This window comes from Coregonus lavaretus, assembly GCF_964263955.1.
Source record: "Coregonus lavaretus genome assembly, contig: HAP1_SCAFFOLD_650, whole genome shotgun sequence".
Taxonomy (NCBI): domain Eukaryota; kingdom Metazoa; phylum Chordata; class Actinopteri; order Salmoniformes; family Salmonidae; genus Coregonus; species Coregonus lavaretus.
Genome location: NW_028164660.1, coordinates 120,001 through 136,528, shown reverse-complemented (window position 1 = coordinate 136,528; position 16,528 = coordinate 120,001). Strand labels below are relative to the sequence as shown.

The window sequence follows — 16,528 nt, the reverse complement described above, 5'->3', positions numbered from 1 at the left end:
CAGGATGTGTACTCAAAGCATGCTGCAAGTCTCTTCACTGACATTTTCAACCTCTCCCTGACCGAGTCTGTATTACCTACATGTTTCAAGCAGACCACCATAGTCCCTGTGCCCAAGGAAGCAAAGGTAACCTGCCTAAATGATTACCGCCCAGTAACACTCACGTCTATAGCCATGAAGTGCTTTGAAAGGCTGGTCATGGCTCACATCAACACCATCATCCTGGAAACCCTAGACCCACTTCAATTCGCATACCGCCGAAACAGATCCACAGATGACGCAATCTCAATCGCACCCCACACTGCCCTCTCCCACCTGGACAAAAGGAACACCTATGTGAGAATGCTGTTCATTGACTACAGCTCAGCGTTCAACACCATAGTGCCCACAAAGCTCATCACTAACCTAAGGACCCTGGGACTGAACACCTCCCTCTGCAACGGGATCCTGGACTTCCTGACGGGCCGCCCCCAGGTGGTAAGCGTAGGCAACAACACATCCGCCACGCTGATCCTCAACACTGGGGCCCCTCAGGGGTGCGTGCTTAGTCCCCACCTGTACTCCCTGTTCACCCACGACTGCGTGGCCAAACACGACTCCAACACCATCATTAAGTTTGCTGACAGCCTATAGGGAGGAGGTCAGAGACCTGACAGTGTGGTGCCAGGACAACAACCTCTCCCTCAATGTGACCAAGACAAAGGAGCTGATCGTGGACTACAGAAAAAGGTGGGCCGAACAGGCCCCCATTAACATCGACGGGCTGTAGTTGAGCGGGTCGAGAGTTTGAAGTTCAGTCTCCCCTCAGGAGACTGAAAAGATTTGGCATGGGTCCCCAGATACTCAAAAGGTTATACAGCTGCACCATCGAGAGCATCCTGACCGGTTGCATCACCGCCTGGTATGGCAACTGCTCGGCATCCGACCGTAAGGCGCAACAGAGGGTAGTGCGTATGCCCCAGTACATCACTGGGGCCAAGCTTCCTGCCATCCAGGACCTATATACTAGGCGGTTTTAGAGGAAGGCCCAAAAAGTTGTCAAAGACTCCAGTCACCCAAGTCATAGACTGTTCTCTCTGCTACCGCACAGCAAGTGGTACCGGAGCGCCAAGTCTAGAACCAAAAGGCTCCTTAACAGCTTCTACCCCCAAGCCATAAGACTGCTGAACAATTCATTAAATGGCCACCCGGACTATTTACATTGATACCTCACCCCTCCCTTTGTTTTTACACTGCTGCTACTCACTGTTTATTATCTAAGCATAGTCACTTTACCCCTACCTTTCATGTACAAATTACCTCGACTAACCTGTATCCCCGCATATTGACTCGGTACCGGTACCCCCTGTAAATAGCCTCATTATTGTTATTTTATTGTGTTACTTTTTATTTTATTTTTTACTTTAGTTTATTTAGTAAATATTTTCTTAACTCTTTCTTGAACTGCATTGTTGGTTAAGGTCTTGTAAGTAAGCATTTCACGGTAAGGTCTACACCTGTTGTATTCGGCGCATGTGACAAATAAAATTAGATTTTATTTTATTTTAATTACTGTAGTGTTTTTGGACTGTAGTATTTACTCTAGTGTTTTTGCAGTCTGTAGTGAACTATAGTATTTACTATAGTATTCTACAGTATACTACAACATTCTACAGTAAGTACTACACATCAAGGTATACTACATTGTGTAGTACAGTATTCTACTGTATACTACTGTTTATTTCAGAATTCTAAGTACTGTAGTATTCTATAGTAAACTGTAGTATTTTTTCATGTGGGCATACACACACGTCTTCTGCTCACTTCTAGACTCAACATAAACCAGTCTTACACAATACTGTGACTTACCACTGGTATAACACACACACACACACACACACACACACACACACACACACACACACACACACACACTTAAATGGACAATTTGTCTGCTGAAGCACAGAGTTCTCCATTTCAATAAGCCCTGACTGTTCTCCCTCCAGGGATGGAAACAAATTGCCTTCCTCTTTGTGGAAAAGAGAACGACATATTTATTTTCCCCCCTGATATGTGTGTGCGCGCACATTTGTGTGTGTGTGTGTGTGCATGCATGCATGCTTGTTGTGTGTAGTGTGTGTGTGTGTCCTGCCGTGCTTGTTGTGAGTGAGAGAGATAGGCAGTGATACATGATCAAATCAAACATATGTTTCTGTGAAAAGACTCCAATTGACATGGAGCCAAGAGTGCCCTGGTGAAAATTAAAATGCTGCTTGAAATCATTTGACCCCAGTCAAAACTGGAGCACCCAGTTATTTTGGAATATAAGGCACTCTGACTCCAACTAAACGGTTAGGTTTTTGTGTCCTGAGAAATCTCAGGAATAGAGGAAAGATGACGATGTCCCATTTCACTACTCTAAATTCAACCTCTAAAAGGTATTGATATTCAGACAACTGAAACTCCTCGCAAAGGTTATTGTAAATAGATTCACCATTTTATATCCAATTAAGCCCCTTTCTCTGGATTATCGACCCTAAAGAGGTGGACACATTGAGCTCTTGGAGGTAAAAGCATCAATCATGCGTGTGTGCGCACTGTGTGTGTGTTACTCCCTGACTAAGATAGATGGAGAAAGGCTCTTTGAGATGGAAGGATTGTAATGTGAGAGATTTCTCGTCCGTTCTTCTTCCCTCCCTGGCCTTTGGATGGAGTAGATCTGATCCACTTTGCATATCTGTGCTCTCTCATCTGCAGAGACAATAACACCACAACCAGCTGACTGCACAACCTCGCTTCGATACCAACTCACTATGACTATCTACTTCCCTGATTAACATTGAACAAATCTCTGCTGTGATTGTCACACAGGTTCAAGCACACACACACACACACACACACACACACACACTCGGTGTAATTGCATGAGAAAGTGGATGTTGTTGATCAGAGCTGTGTTAACACACACACACACACTCACAGTAGGAGCATGTCCAGAGGAATGGATCATAATCAACTGTGCTGGGCCTAGATTGACTTTCATCACAGGGACATTTATTTCAATTAGATCACCCATGCCTAGACAGCTACACACACCGCACACGGCACACACACACGCCTGGACGACTTCATCTGCTGGCTGGCCCCTGCTGGAACAATCAGCTTCTCACTGAGAGAGAGGGAGAGATAGAAGGGGGGCTCTGAGGTGTCTGGATGACAAAACATTGTTATACAGTAGCTATTTACCTGGGCTGTCCTCATAGCACAATGTCATAAACTGCCTATACCTTTTAGATGTGTGAACTTGACTCAATCAATCTACACAGTATATTGTGATACATGTTCTTGGATAGATTACATTGGTCTGGTTGTTATCGCTACCTGTTTATCATGGAACATAATACAATATCAATATCCATATCATATGATATCCATACCATAGTAGTGTGTTTGATCTATGGGTTTTTATTGAGCTGCCACCTTGGCCAGCTCTTCCTTGTAAAAGAGGTCTCCTGACCTCAATGGGACTTCTCGGATAAAGAAATGTGAAATGGAAATATCAATTCTCTCAATCATTTTCTCTTCTAAATGAACTCATACCTCTCGCCTCTCTCGGTTCCCTGCAGCTCCAGTGAGACCCCAGTGCGTGCTCCCCCAGGCTGGACCAGGCCCACACCACATTGATGCTGGTGGGTCCATCCCGCCTCCCTCCTCCCGTCCTCCTCTTCGTCCTGCGCTACCCCCATCCCTGCATCCAGTGATGGCGATGAGTACCGACCCGGGCTGCAGAAGGGACGACATCAGCCCTGACCCCGACCCAATGACCCCTGACCACAGTGATCTCACCGCCATGATGGCCACCGTGACTGTGACGACCGCCGAGACGGGCGGCTCACCGGCCAATAGCATGAGGAATGGGGCTCAGCAGGGCGGAGCTAAGAGTGGCCCTCCTCCGCGGCCACACCTCTCAGGGAGGAAGCTGTCGCTACAGGAGCGGGGGACGTACCCGTCTGGGAGGTCAGGGGGGGCTCACGTCTCCCCCCGTGTGGTACGCAGACCCACCGTGGAGTCCAAACGGGTCTCCATCTCAGACGCCGAGGTGAGGGAACTGACTCTGCACCTACACCGGGAGAGAGAGAGAAATTCAATTCAATCCAATAAATATTAATATTGCTTCTCTGGAATAAATTGAGTTGAATTGAGAGGGCTAACCATTAGGTTTATAATGGGGTTTGGAGGCATAGTTAAGTGGTAGAGCATCTGGCAGAATATCAAGAGGTTCGGGTTAATCTGGGTTTAAATAAAGGATGAATAAAATACAAAATGTTGAGGACCTTGCAGTCATGGTTGGCATGAGTGTTTTAGCTGTGTGTGTTGTGACCAGGGGTCTCTGTCATTGAATGAGTAGGATTGTATGGTCCGTCGTGCAATTGTGACTCGTGCTTTGTAATGCAATCTGTTTCTGTATTAGATAGAAAGGGAATGTCCTGTGTGTGATGTGCCACTGAGCGGTCAGTCAGACAGAGGGGTCAGGTCAGGAGATTTCTCTCTCTGAGAGCTTAAGTCTTAACAGCATTTGTGTGTGTGTCTGTGTGTGTTCGGTGCGTGTAGCCTACGTGTGTGCTCTGAGTGAATCACTGCTATGCTCGGTGACAGTTGTGGGATTTGACATGAAAGCTGTAATCTACATCTTGAATATTCTGCCTCTAGCTGGATTACCATCTGGTCTCATCTGAGAGAGCACTAGAAAATAGTCCATCTCCAAGAGTGCATACGAAATGGCACCCTATTTCCTAGAGCCCTTGTCAAAAGTAGTCCCCTTACAGTTTATCCCAATTGCTAAAACACAATTTTGCAAACTAGGCTGGTTTTATCAAAATACTTAACACAATTCACAAAACCACACACCCAAACTGCAAAATACCTCATATATCCTGCAAAATGAAGCACTGCAACCAAAACTACATATAGCATTATCAAAATCAAAAGTTTGCACGAAATGGCACACACTTCATTCATATTACCAGATTTTTGTCTAACCAACTACACACTGTTGGGCATAATGAAAAGCACTCTCATCTCTAGTATGCTTTGCCATAATACTAAAATAGTTCAATTTGTAGAAAATTCTTCAGATTGTTCACATGCACAGAAATATTTCTATTTTTCACCAAACAAGTCAGTGCAACATATGCACAGCAGATATATTTACATTGGACTGAACAAAAATATGCTCACAAAAAACAGTAAACTGAAAAAGAAAATGTGCAGAAAAAATATATAGAAACAAAAAAAAGAGGCAAGAAAAATAATTAGGCAGGATCTTGCCGCACAGCTGGGTCTGGCCACAACGCCTCGTCCACATCACAGGCAATATCTTCCCTTGCCAGAAATCGAGGGAAGAAGCGCCTTGAGTGCCTTATCCATCCCTGAATCGCACCCACATCAATCTCATCACATGCCTCTTCCATAGCCTGCACAAGAAGCATGCGCACAAAGGGCTGCCAGTCGTATACCTTCCACCGCCATGCCGAAAATAACTCTTCTGTGGGGTTCAGAAATGGTGAGTATGGTGGGAGGTATTGCACGAGAAATGGTGGGTGGTCAGCAAACCAGTTTTGGACTGGGGCTGCATGATGAAAGCTCACGTTGTCCCATACTACAACGTACCGGGTTCTTTGATGGTCTGCATCATTCATACGCTCTGGTGGTGTGAGAATGGTGTGGAGTCTGTCCAGAAATGTGAGAATATGGGTTGTATGGTTCAAGGTTGGCATGACGGTGGAGGACACCATGCGTATTGGAGATGGCAGCGTACATTGTGATGTTCCCACCACGTTGGCCAGGAACATCTATAATGGCTCTGTGGCCAATGACGTTTCTCCCCCTTCTTCTGGTCTTTGCTAGGTCTATAAAGATGAACTCATGTGGGATTGCATGAGCATCCATTTCCAGTACTCCCTGAAAACAAAGAACAAAAGCAGTCAATATGGTGTTATCCAGTACACTAGGAAACAATGTTGCGTGTAGTGTACTGCAGTCAATATTGTACTTACATCCACATATGCTCGTCTGACCTCTTTGTTTCTTTGAGAGTTTCTCTCAAACGGCGCCTTATAAAGTTGTTTCATTCTGATTTGGTTTCGCTTGAGAATGCGAGCCAATGTGGACAGACTGACTCGTTGAATGTTGTTGAATATGGTGTTGTCTTGGATGATGTGGCTTTGAAGTTCTCGTAATCTGATTTCATTATTTTCCAAAACCAAGTTTACAATGGCAGCTTCCTGTACCCCGGTGAACATTTGGCCCCTTCCTCCACCATGGTTGCGTCTCTCAGTCCTTTAGAAAAACAAAAAAACTAAAATATAGGGCTTGGACAATGCAGCCTAAAGATATTTCCCCCACAGTAGAGTAAATTGTACAGGAAACATGTAGACATCAGCCATTCATGAAGTAAACAGGTGTCACCCAACTGATACACTATGACATGGGATGTACTACATAGTGTGAAATACATTTTGGTTACATACCTGTACTCCAGTCTAAATGTCCAGATGACACAGGCGACAGTAAAACGGCTCAAGTTGGGCTGCACTCTCTGTCCAGCCTCTCGCATTGTCAGCCCATGGTTGATGACATGATCATCTAAGGTTGCTCTGATTTCATTTGAAAGTTGTTGTCTTCTTTGGCCATGAACTCCTCTACTAGCTCTACCCCTACCTCTCACTCTTCCTCCCCCTCTCATTCTCCCCCTCCCCCTCCCTCTTCCTCTTCCTCTTCCTCTCTCTGCAAAGTCTTCCATTGTTGTTGTAAAACAAAAGGTGCTCACCTGTGGTCTTTTCATAGTGCTTACTTTCTGATTGAAGTGGTAACAATTAACCATTGAGGTGTTTGGCCAGGTGGCACATGTATTGGCCAATTAGCTCATGTAGTGTCATTTTGAATGGCAGTGTTTTGAAATGGCAAACATGTGACTTTATGTCAGATTGTTGTGTCTTATGCAGAGAACCGTGTGCAGTGCATTTAAAAAGTGCCATTTTGAATTGCAAAATGTGTGTAAAGCAGAAAATGTGTTTAGACTTTTGGAGACTTGAGAAGAGGTTTTGCTCTCTGTGTGTCAGTTTAAATAATTGTGCTGTGCATGTCATTTTAGTGTGTTAGTAATAGGGAATATGGTGCCATTTTGGATGCAGACCAAGACTAACTTCACTTAATCTTCACTACTTCAGTTAATATTCGACTATACTCTCCTCAATAACTGGAATCCAAGTCATATACCTAATAGTTAATACCCAAGTGGATCCAATTGCAATACTGTGGGGAATTGTGTATTACTGGTAGATATATATTTTTCATGCATTCAATTCAGACTTTCTGTCATTTTTCCCATTAAAATGTATCTTTGGAGAATTAGTGAATGTCAGAGTACAAATTTGTAAGTCGCTCTGGATAAGAGCGTCTGCTAAATGATGTAAATGTAAATGTACATCAGTCTTCACATCATGGTTAAGTGTTCTTTTAGAACTAGGGTAATTACATAAAGAACATGTGGTTGATTGGTCACATCGGTGAGCTCAGCAGTTACCTGATTCACTCACTTACATGTAGGTACAATCAAGTCACCCGTGTGTGTTTGAGAGAGTCGGGTGTACCTGTGTGTGTGTGTGTGTGTGTGTGTGTGTGGTGTGTGGGGTGTGTGGTGTGTGGTGTGTGTGTGTGGGGTGTGTGGTGTGTGTGTGGGGGGTGTGTGGTGTGTGTGTGTGTGTGTGTGTGTGTGTGTGTGTGTGTGTGGTTTGTGCGTGCGTGCTGATAATGACATCCTAGGGGCGGACAGAGAGAGCAGGAGAAGGGATCATGACTGTTAGTCGCTTTACCTTGTGTGTGACACATCCTCCTGTATACCTGCCCCCTGATAAACACTCACAGTGACATGATGTTCTCTGTATAGAGAGGCTCAGGAGTTGGTTTACTGGAATGGGAAGGGAATAAACCGTGTAGTATATAGACTATTTCTAACATTTAAGGCCCTGTACACAATCAGGTTGCGCAACTGATGTAAAACGACTGTCACAATCGTTGGGAAACAACGTATGTTTTTGTGATAAAGGTTTTGTCTGCACAACCCTTGTGTACTTATTTTTGTGTTGAAAAAACGATCTGTTATATCACAACCATTATACCAAATGTGTTGTACATCTTTTTTATGAAAGGTTGGTTTTCCTCTTTTTCTATTCAGTTCAGGTAGTATAACTGTCAGGTAGGGAGATGAGTGTGTCCTACTTCGCTATGACGTGCAAGCTACTCTGACTGACACATGGAGAATGTTCAGAAATACAAATGTGGGAATGAGTAGTTTAAGGGTTCTGTCTAGCTCTGGCTGTCAGTTTGTCAATGACATGGACTGTGTCTCAAATGGCACCTTATTCCCTAGAGCCCTACTTTTGACCGGGACCCATAGGATTCTGGTCAAAAGTAGTGCACTGTATAGGGAGTAGGGTGTAATTTGGGACACACAGAGGTTAGCAGAATCCAGGCTTAGGGCGCATTCCAAATGGCACCCTATTCCCTGTATAGTGCACTCCTTTTGACCAGAGCCTTATGGGGAATAGGGTGCCATTTGGGATGCATCCAGGTTGTTCATGCTGTGCATTCTGTGGAGGTATGCAGAGATTAGCATCATTCAGGCTGTAGCGGTGCTGATTGACAGGGAACCAGGAAATGCTTCTGACCTCACTCACAATGGATGACCTACGGCAGGGGTTGGCAACAGGTGGACATCCATTTGTGGGAATACTTGGTGAACAGATTTCCTAAACGAAACAAGTTTTCTGCTGAATTCCTGCTGATTTTAGTATTTTTTTACCAAACCGCAAACCGTCCCGCGAGTGATTGTTTTTGGCAAAAAAATACAAAAATCACCAGGAATTCAGCAATAAATGTGTTCACCGTGCCTCCCGAGTGGCGCAGCGGTCTGAGGCACTGCATCGCAGTGCTAGAGGCGTCACTACAGACCCGGGTTAGATCCCAGGCTGTGTCGCAGCCGGCCACGACCGGGAGACCCAAGAAGCGGCAATTGGCCCAGCGTTTGGCCAGCTGGTATGTCCTTGTCCCATCGCGCTCTAGCGACTCCTTGTGGAGGGCCGGGTGCATGCACGCTGACTGTACGGTGTTTCCTCCGACACATTGGTGCGGCTTGCTTCCTGGTTAAGCGAGCAGTGTGTCAAAAAGCATTGCGGGTTCGTGTTTCAGAGGACGCATTGCTCTCGACCTTCGCGTGTCCCGAGTTTGTACGGGAGTTGCAGCGATGGGACAAGACTGTAACTACCAATTGGATATCACGAAATTGGGGTAAAGAAAAAAACAAAAATATGTGTTCACCAATTATTCCCACAAATAAAAGAAGAGACATACACTGAGTGTATGTGATCATGTCTCAATGTAATCAAGCTATGAAATTATTGTTATTTTCAAATTTCAATTTGCAGTGTACAAATTATTATAATTATGTTCCGGCCCCCCGACCATCCGCTCCGACAACAATCGGCCCGCGGCTGAGTCTAGTTGCTACCCCTGACCTACAGTATAATGGCATGGAGAGAACATGGTTTTCCTCTATTATTAAGTGGTGGAGTATTTTTCAATGTTTCTTTCAGTCTCTGTCTGTCTCTTTCTCTCTCAGTCATTATGCTTCGCCTCTCTCTTTCTTTCTCCTTCCGTACCTTCTTGCTCTATTTTTCACCCTGCTACTCCCCCCCCCCCCCCCCCTCTCTCTCTCTCTCTCCACCATGAGTATAATTTATGTGGCTTTAATTTCAGTCTCTTGTTTTTAAACCGAGGATTAAGCACAGTAATCTGTAGAGAAACACCTGAAACAAACAATGCAGAGATACTTCAACAGTATCGACAAAACACAGCACACAGAAACATGATTACAACCACATCCACAATAGCATTACACATCCTTTGTCAAATTTTTTATGTTCCTGTAGAATCTCTCCCTTTTCTCTCTCTCTCTCTCTCTCTCTCTCTCTCTCTCTCTCTCTCTCTCTCTCTCTCTCTCGTCTCTTGTCTCTCTCTCTCCCCACACTCTCTCCTTACTTCCCAACCACAGTTACAGCATTGCCTTCCCACTTCGCAGAAAAAGCATGAGCTTTTTTCTAGCGTAGCGTTGTCGCACCAATAAATCTCCCTCCTCTATTAATTGGCTCGTCACCCGATACTCAGTCAGGGTTGACTAATGTCTATCTCAGCAGGCCACCAGTCTCCAGCAGTGCACTCGGGTGTGTGTGTCTCTGCGCTCACTGAGGGGTTGGAAGAAACTATTGATCACTCTCTCCTACAGGGCCACTTCGAGGTGAGGGACAGAACCAAAATGGAGGTGTAGTTTATACTCTTCTCCACCTCCATGCTATGTAAACTAAGGAAAAGAAAGAGACGGTTAGGTTGCCAAAGGGAGGAAGGGAGGGAGGGAGGGAGGGAGGGAGGGAGGGAGGAATGGCTTTCTGGGTCATTGCTGCAATAGCCCATCCGTGACAAGAACCGACAAGTTGTGCGTTCCGAGATGGCGTTCTGCACACCACTGTTGTACTGCGCCGTTATTTGCCTGTTTGTGGCTCGCCTGTTAGCTTGCACGATTCTTGCCATTATCCTTCGACCTCTCATTAACAAGCAGTTTTCGCCGACTGGACTGCCACTGAATGGATGTTTTTTGTTTGTTGCACCATTCTCGGTAAACCCTAGACACTGTCGTGCATGAAAAGCCCAGGAGGCCGACTGTTTCTGAGATACTTGAATTGGCGCACCTGGCACCGACGATCATACAAAACTCAATGTCGCTTAGGTCAGTCGTTCTTCCCATTCTAACGTTCAATCGAACACTAACTAAATGCCTCGATGCCTGTCTGCCTGCTTTGTATATCAAGCCATGGCCACATGACTCACTGTCTGTAGGAGTTTACCATTTTCGTGAACGGGGTGGTGTACCTAATAAACTGGCCACTGAGTGTATATCATAAGGCCTTTCGTTGAGGGTCTAGTTATACCCTTACGCAGTGGTGTTAGGAAACCCCTGGTTTACAGGCCACGTCAGGCCTGCAAGTCACATTATGCTGGCTTGCAAAGTGGTGTGTAATTCCTATTGGAATCCAGCCAGAGTTAGGATATAAGTGGACTTTTTATCACCCACAACCTGCATTCAGAAGATTGAATACTGAGACAACCTCAATGATCTAAACTGGAACAACTATCTCAGTAATGGGTGCAATAATATATATATTTTTGTTATTTATGTTTGTGTAGCATCAAATTAATTAATCAACCAATCAATGTACATGCAAAAACACATTAAAACTAACAATTCTGAAAATCACCCTGCAATAGAGCATGCTGGAAATATATGATATAAAACCCTACTTGTCTTCCAAAAAACCCTTCTTGCCTTCCGAAGTATCCTCAAATAACACTTTCTTCCAAAAAACATTTATTAGCAAGTTAAAGGTTCTAGGTAGAACCCTTTGCCTTACAAAGAACCGTTGTCTTCCAAAAAGGGTTCTTCAGCTCAAAACGGTTATTGGTAGAACCCTATCCCTCCGCCAAGAACCCTTTTGGAACCCTTTTTTGTAAGAATGTAGGGAGGGGACAGGGCCACTCTGGTGATGAAGAGGTGATGGAGTAAGACATTGTGATTTATGAAGACCTGGGTGATTTATTGAGATGTCTTGAGTCATTGTGTGTGTGTGTGTGTGTGTGTGTGCATTTGCACGCGTGCGTGCGTGCGTTTGTGTGATGATTTAAGGCCTTCAGCATGGCCCAGCTCAGATACAGTATTTACAGCAGTGCAGAGCTCACTGTGCCAACAATCGCTGGACCTGGCACAATGGAATAACAACAGTGTCCGGTTTTTCTTGTCTTTATCTCTCCCTCTCTGTCACTCTCTCTCTCGCTCACACTCACGCACTCTCACCTCCTGCGTCTCACTCCATATACAGTAGCATCCCTTACACTCTGTGTCTCACTGTGTGTTTGTGTCTTCATACCTCTTGTAGGACTACCCTCGACTCACACCCTCTCTGGCTCTCCCTATGCAGTGGCACTCTACTGTACAGTTCTACACTCCCCTCACCCTCTGTACTGTGCTACACTACCTCCCCCGTTATACAGTAGAACACTCCCCTCTCTCCCTGTGTGTCTGTGGCCTGTTGTGTACAGTAGTTGGCTCCTCTCTAGGTTTCTTCCTAGGTTCCTGCCTTCTAGGGAGTTTTTTCTAGCCACTGTGCTCTTCTGCCTCTGCATTGCTTGCTCTCTTTTGGGGTTTAGGCTGGGTATCTGTTAAGCACTTTGTGACAACTGGTAATGTAAAAGGGGCTTTATAAAATACATTTGATTCATTGATTGACTGTATCCAGGGCTTAGTTTCAGCCCCAGTCAGTCTGTAAACATGCTCACAGCTTCAGTGCAGAGCAGTGCAGAGCACCAGTTCCAAGCCTAAGCCACAGCTTTCTCACCGTAATGAGGGAACTCCACTCAATCACTCAATGTTCTCTCTCTCTCTCTTTCTCTCTCTCTATCGATCGACCCGACAGAGCAACAGCACCCAGTTTAAATCTACACCTTTCTCATTATTTACATTTTCCTCTGTCTGTCCATCTCTCTTTCTCTCTCTGCGCTCTCTCTCTCTCTCTCTCTCCCTCTCTCTCTCTCTCCTTCACTCATGCTCTCTCTCCTCTTATGTTGTTGATGTACTGTTGGGTCTTGACCCTATAGAACCCCACACTGGAGGTGTCATAATACCCATAAAACCTAGCGGTCAAACAGGGAAATCGTTTTTCCACCATTCATTTTTCCCATAGGGGATTTTAGAAACACTTAAAATAAGGACTGTGTTTTGTGTAGGCTTACCCTGGTGTGGCGTTTTGATAACCATGTAAATCTTTCTCGGACAAGGTGACTTTTATCAATATTTCTGTCTCTATTTACTCTCAGATTCTAAAATGTTAATTAGCATCAAAGTAGACATCATGCAAAACTACAAATCCCTGCAAGCTCCTGCACGTCATCTCTAGCTGACAACTTTGCTAACATTTATTGTGTCAATTTAACAATTTAAATCAAATCAAATAAAAATTGTCACATGCGCCGAATAGTGGGCTAGTCCGGGTAGCCATTTGATTAGCTGTTCAGGAGTCTTATGGCTTGGGGTTAGAAGCTGTTAAGAAGCCTTTTGGACCTAGACTTGGTGCTCCGGTACCGCTTGCCATGTGATAGCAGAGAGAACAGTCTATGACTAGGGTGGCTGGAGTCTTTGACAATTTTTAGGGCCTTCCTCTGACACCACTTGGTATAGAGGTCCTGGATGGCAGGAAGCTTGGCCCCAGTGATGTACTGGGCCGTACGCACTACCCTCTGTAGTGCCTTGCGGTCGGAGGCCGAGTAGTTGCCATACCAGGCAGTTATGCAACCAGTCAGGATGCCCTCGATGGTGCAGCTGTATACCGTTTTGAGGATCTGAGGACCCATGCCAAATCTTTTCAGTCTCCTGAGGGAGAATAGGCTTTGTCGTGCCCTCTTCACGACTGTCTTGGTGTGTTTGGACCATGAAAGTTTGTTGGTGATGTGGACACCAAGGAACTTGAAACTCTCAACCTGCTCCACTACAGCCCCGTCGATGAGAATGAGGGCATGCTCGGTCCTCTTATTTTTCCTGTAGTCCACAATCATCTCATTTGTCTTGATCACATTGAGGGGGAGGTTGTTATCCTTGCACCACACGGCCAGGTCTCTGCCTCCTCCCTATAGGCTGTCTCATCATTGTCGGTGATCAGGCCTACCACTGTTGTGTCATCAGCAAACTTAATTATGATGTTGGAGTTGTGCCTGGCCATGCAGTCATGGGTGAACAGGGAGTACAGGAGGGGACTGAGCACGCACCCCTGAGGGGCCCCCATGTTGAGGATCAGCATGGCAGATGTGTTGTTACCTACCCTTACCACCTGGGGGCGGCCCGTCAGGAAGTCCAGGATCCAGTTGCAGAGGGAGGTGTTTAGTCCCAGGGTCCTTAGCTTAGTAATGAGCTTTGACGGCACTATGGTGTTGAACGCTGAGCTGTAGTCAATGAATAGCATTCTCACGTAGGTGTTCCTTTTGTCCAGGTGGGAAAGGGCAGTGTGGAGTACAATAGAGATTGCATCATCTGTTGGGGAAGTATGCAAATTGGAGTGGGTCTATGGTTTCTGGGATAATGGTGTTGATGTGAGCCATGACCAGCCTTTCAAAGCACTTCATGGCTACAGACGTAAGTGCTACGGGTCAGAATTCATTTAGGCATGTTACCTTAGTGTTCTTGGGCACAGGGACTATGGTGGTCTGCTTGAAACATGTTGGTATTACAGACTCAGTCAGGGACAGGTTGAAAATGTCAGTGAAGACACTTGCCAGTTGGTCAGCGCATGCTCGGAGTACACAATCCGTCTGGCCCTGCGGCCTTGTGAATGTTGACCTTTTTATTTATTTTGTATTTATTTTTTCACCTTTATTTAACCAGGTAAGCCAGTTGAGAACAAGTTCTCATTTACAACTGCGACCTGGCCAAGATAAAGCAAAGCAGTGCGATAAAAACAACAACACAGAGTTACATATGGGGTAAAACAAAACATAAAGTCAAAAATACAACAGAAAATATATATACAGTGTGTGCAAATGTAGCAAGTTATGGAGGTAAGGCAATAAATAGGCTATAGTGCAAAATAATTACAATTAGTATTAACACTGGAATGATAGATGTGCAAGAGATGATGTGCAAATAGAGATACTGGGGTGCAAATGAGTAAAATAAATAACAATATGGGGATGAGGTAGTTGGGTGGGCTAATTTCAGATGGGCTGTGTACAGGTGCAGTGATCGGTAAGGTGCTCTGACAACTGAGGCTTAAAGTTAGTGAGGGAGATAAGAGTCTCCAGCTTCAGAGATTTTTGCAATTCGTTCCAGTCATTGGCAGCAGATAACGGGAAGGAATGGGGGCCAAATGAGGTGTTGGCTTTGGGGATGACCAGTGAGATATACCTGCTGGAGGGCATACTACGGGTGGGTGTTGCTATGGTGACCAATGAGCTAAGATAAGGCAGGGATTTGCCTAGCAGTGATTTATAGATGGCCTGGAGCCAGTGGGTTTGGCGACGAATATGTAGTGAGGGCCAGCCAACAAGAGCGTATAGGTCACAGTGGTGGGTAGTATATGGGGCTTTGGTGACAAAACGGATGGCACTGTGATAGACAACATCCAATTTGCTGAGTAGAGTGTTGGAGGCTATTTTATAAATGACATCGGCGAAGTCAAGGATCGGTAGGATAGTCAGTTTTACGAGGGCATGTTTGGCAGCATGAGTGAAGGAGGCTTTGTTGCAAAATAGGAAGCCGATTCTAGATTTAACTTTGGATTGGAGTTTCTTAATGTGAGTCTGGAAGGAGAGTTTACAGTCTAACCAGACACCTAGGTATTTGTAGTTGTCCACATATTCTAGGTCAGACCCGTCGAGAGTAGTGATTCTAGTCGGGTGGGCGGGTGCCAGCATGCATTTAGTTTTACTAGTGTTTAAGAGCAGTTGGAGGCTACTGGAGGAGTGTTGTATGGCATTGAAGCTCGTTTGGCGGTTTGTTAACACAGTGTCCAATGAAGGGCCAGATGTATACAAAATGGTGTCGTCTGCGTAGAGGTGGATCTGAGAGTCACCAGCAGCAAGAGCGACATCATTGATATACACGGAGAAAAGAGTCGGCCCAAGAATTGAACCCTGTGGCACCCCCATAGAGACTGCCATAGGTCCAGACAACAGGCCCTCCGATTTGACACATTGAACTCTATCTGAGAAGTAGTTGGTGAACTAGGCGAGGCAGTCATTTGAGAAACCAAGGCCTGTTTAAAGGTCTTGCTGACATCGGCTACGGAGAGCGTGATCACACAGTCATCTGGAACAGCTGATGCTCTCATGCATGCTTCAGTATTGCTTGCCTCGAAGCGAGCATAGAAGTAATTTAGCTCGTCTGGTAGGCTCATGTCACTGGGCAGCTCGCGGCTGTGCTTCCCTTTGTAGTCTGTAATCATTTGCACGCCCTGCCACATCCGACGAGCGTCAGAGCCGGTGTTGTACGATTCAATCTTAGTCCTGTATTGACGCTTTGCCTGTTTGATGGTTCGCATCTGCTTCATCTGACCACTTCTTTATTGACGAGCCACTGGTGCTTCCTGCTTTAGTTTTTGCTTGTAAGCAGGAATCAGGAGGATAGAGTTATGGTCAGATTTCCCAAATGGAGGGCGAGGGAGAGCTTTGTATGCGTCTCTGTGTGTGGAGTAAAGGTGGTCTAGAGTTTTTTTTCCCTCTGGTTGCACATTTAACATGCTGGTAGAAATTAGGTAGAGCGTATTTAAGTTTCCCTGCATTAAAGTCCCCGACCACTAGGAGCGCCGCCTCTGGATGACGTTTTCCTGTTTGCTTATGGTCGTATACAGCTAATTGAGTGCAGTCTTAGTGCCAGCATCGGTTTGTGGTGGTAAAT

General features: G+C 45.4%; 1 protein-coding gene across 1 annotated transcript in view; it reads left to right on the top strand.

Moving 5' to 3' along the window:
• Positions 1 to 3,724: 3,724 nt before the first annotated feature.
• LOC311116801 (calcium/calmodulin-dependent protein kinase kinase 1-like) overlaps positions 3,725 to 16,528 on the top strand; it is a gene marked incomplete at its 3' end in the record, with an annotated part of 86,912 nt that continues 74,108 nt past the window's right edge. The window contains exon 1 of the mRNA XM_084191839.1: positions 3,725 to 4,078. Within this exon, the coding sequence (XP_084047965.1) occupies positions 3,740 to 4,078 (339 nt within the window). The 5' untranslated portion in view covers positions 3,725 to 3,739. The remainder of the gene's footprint in view (positions 4,079 to 16,528) is intronic.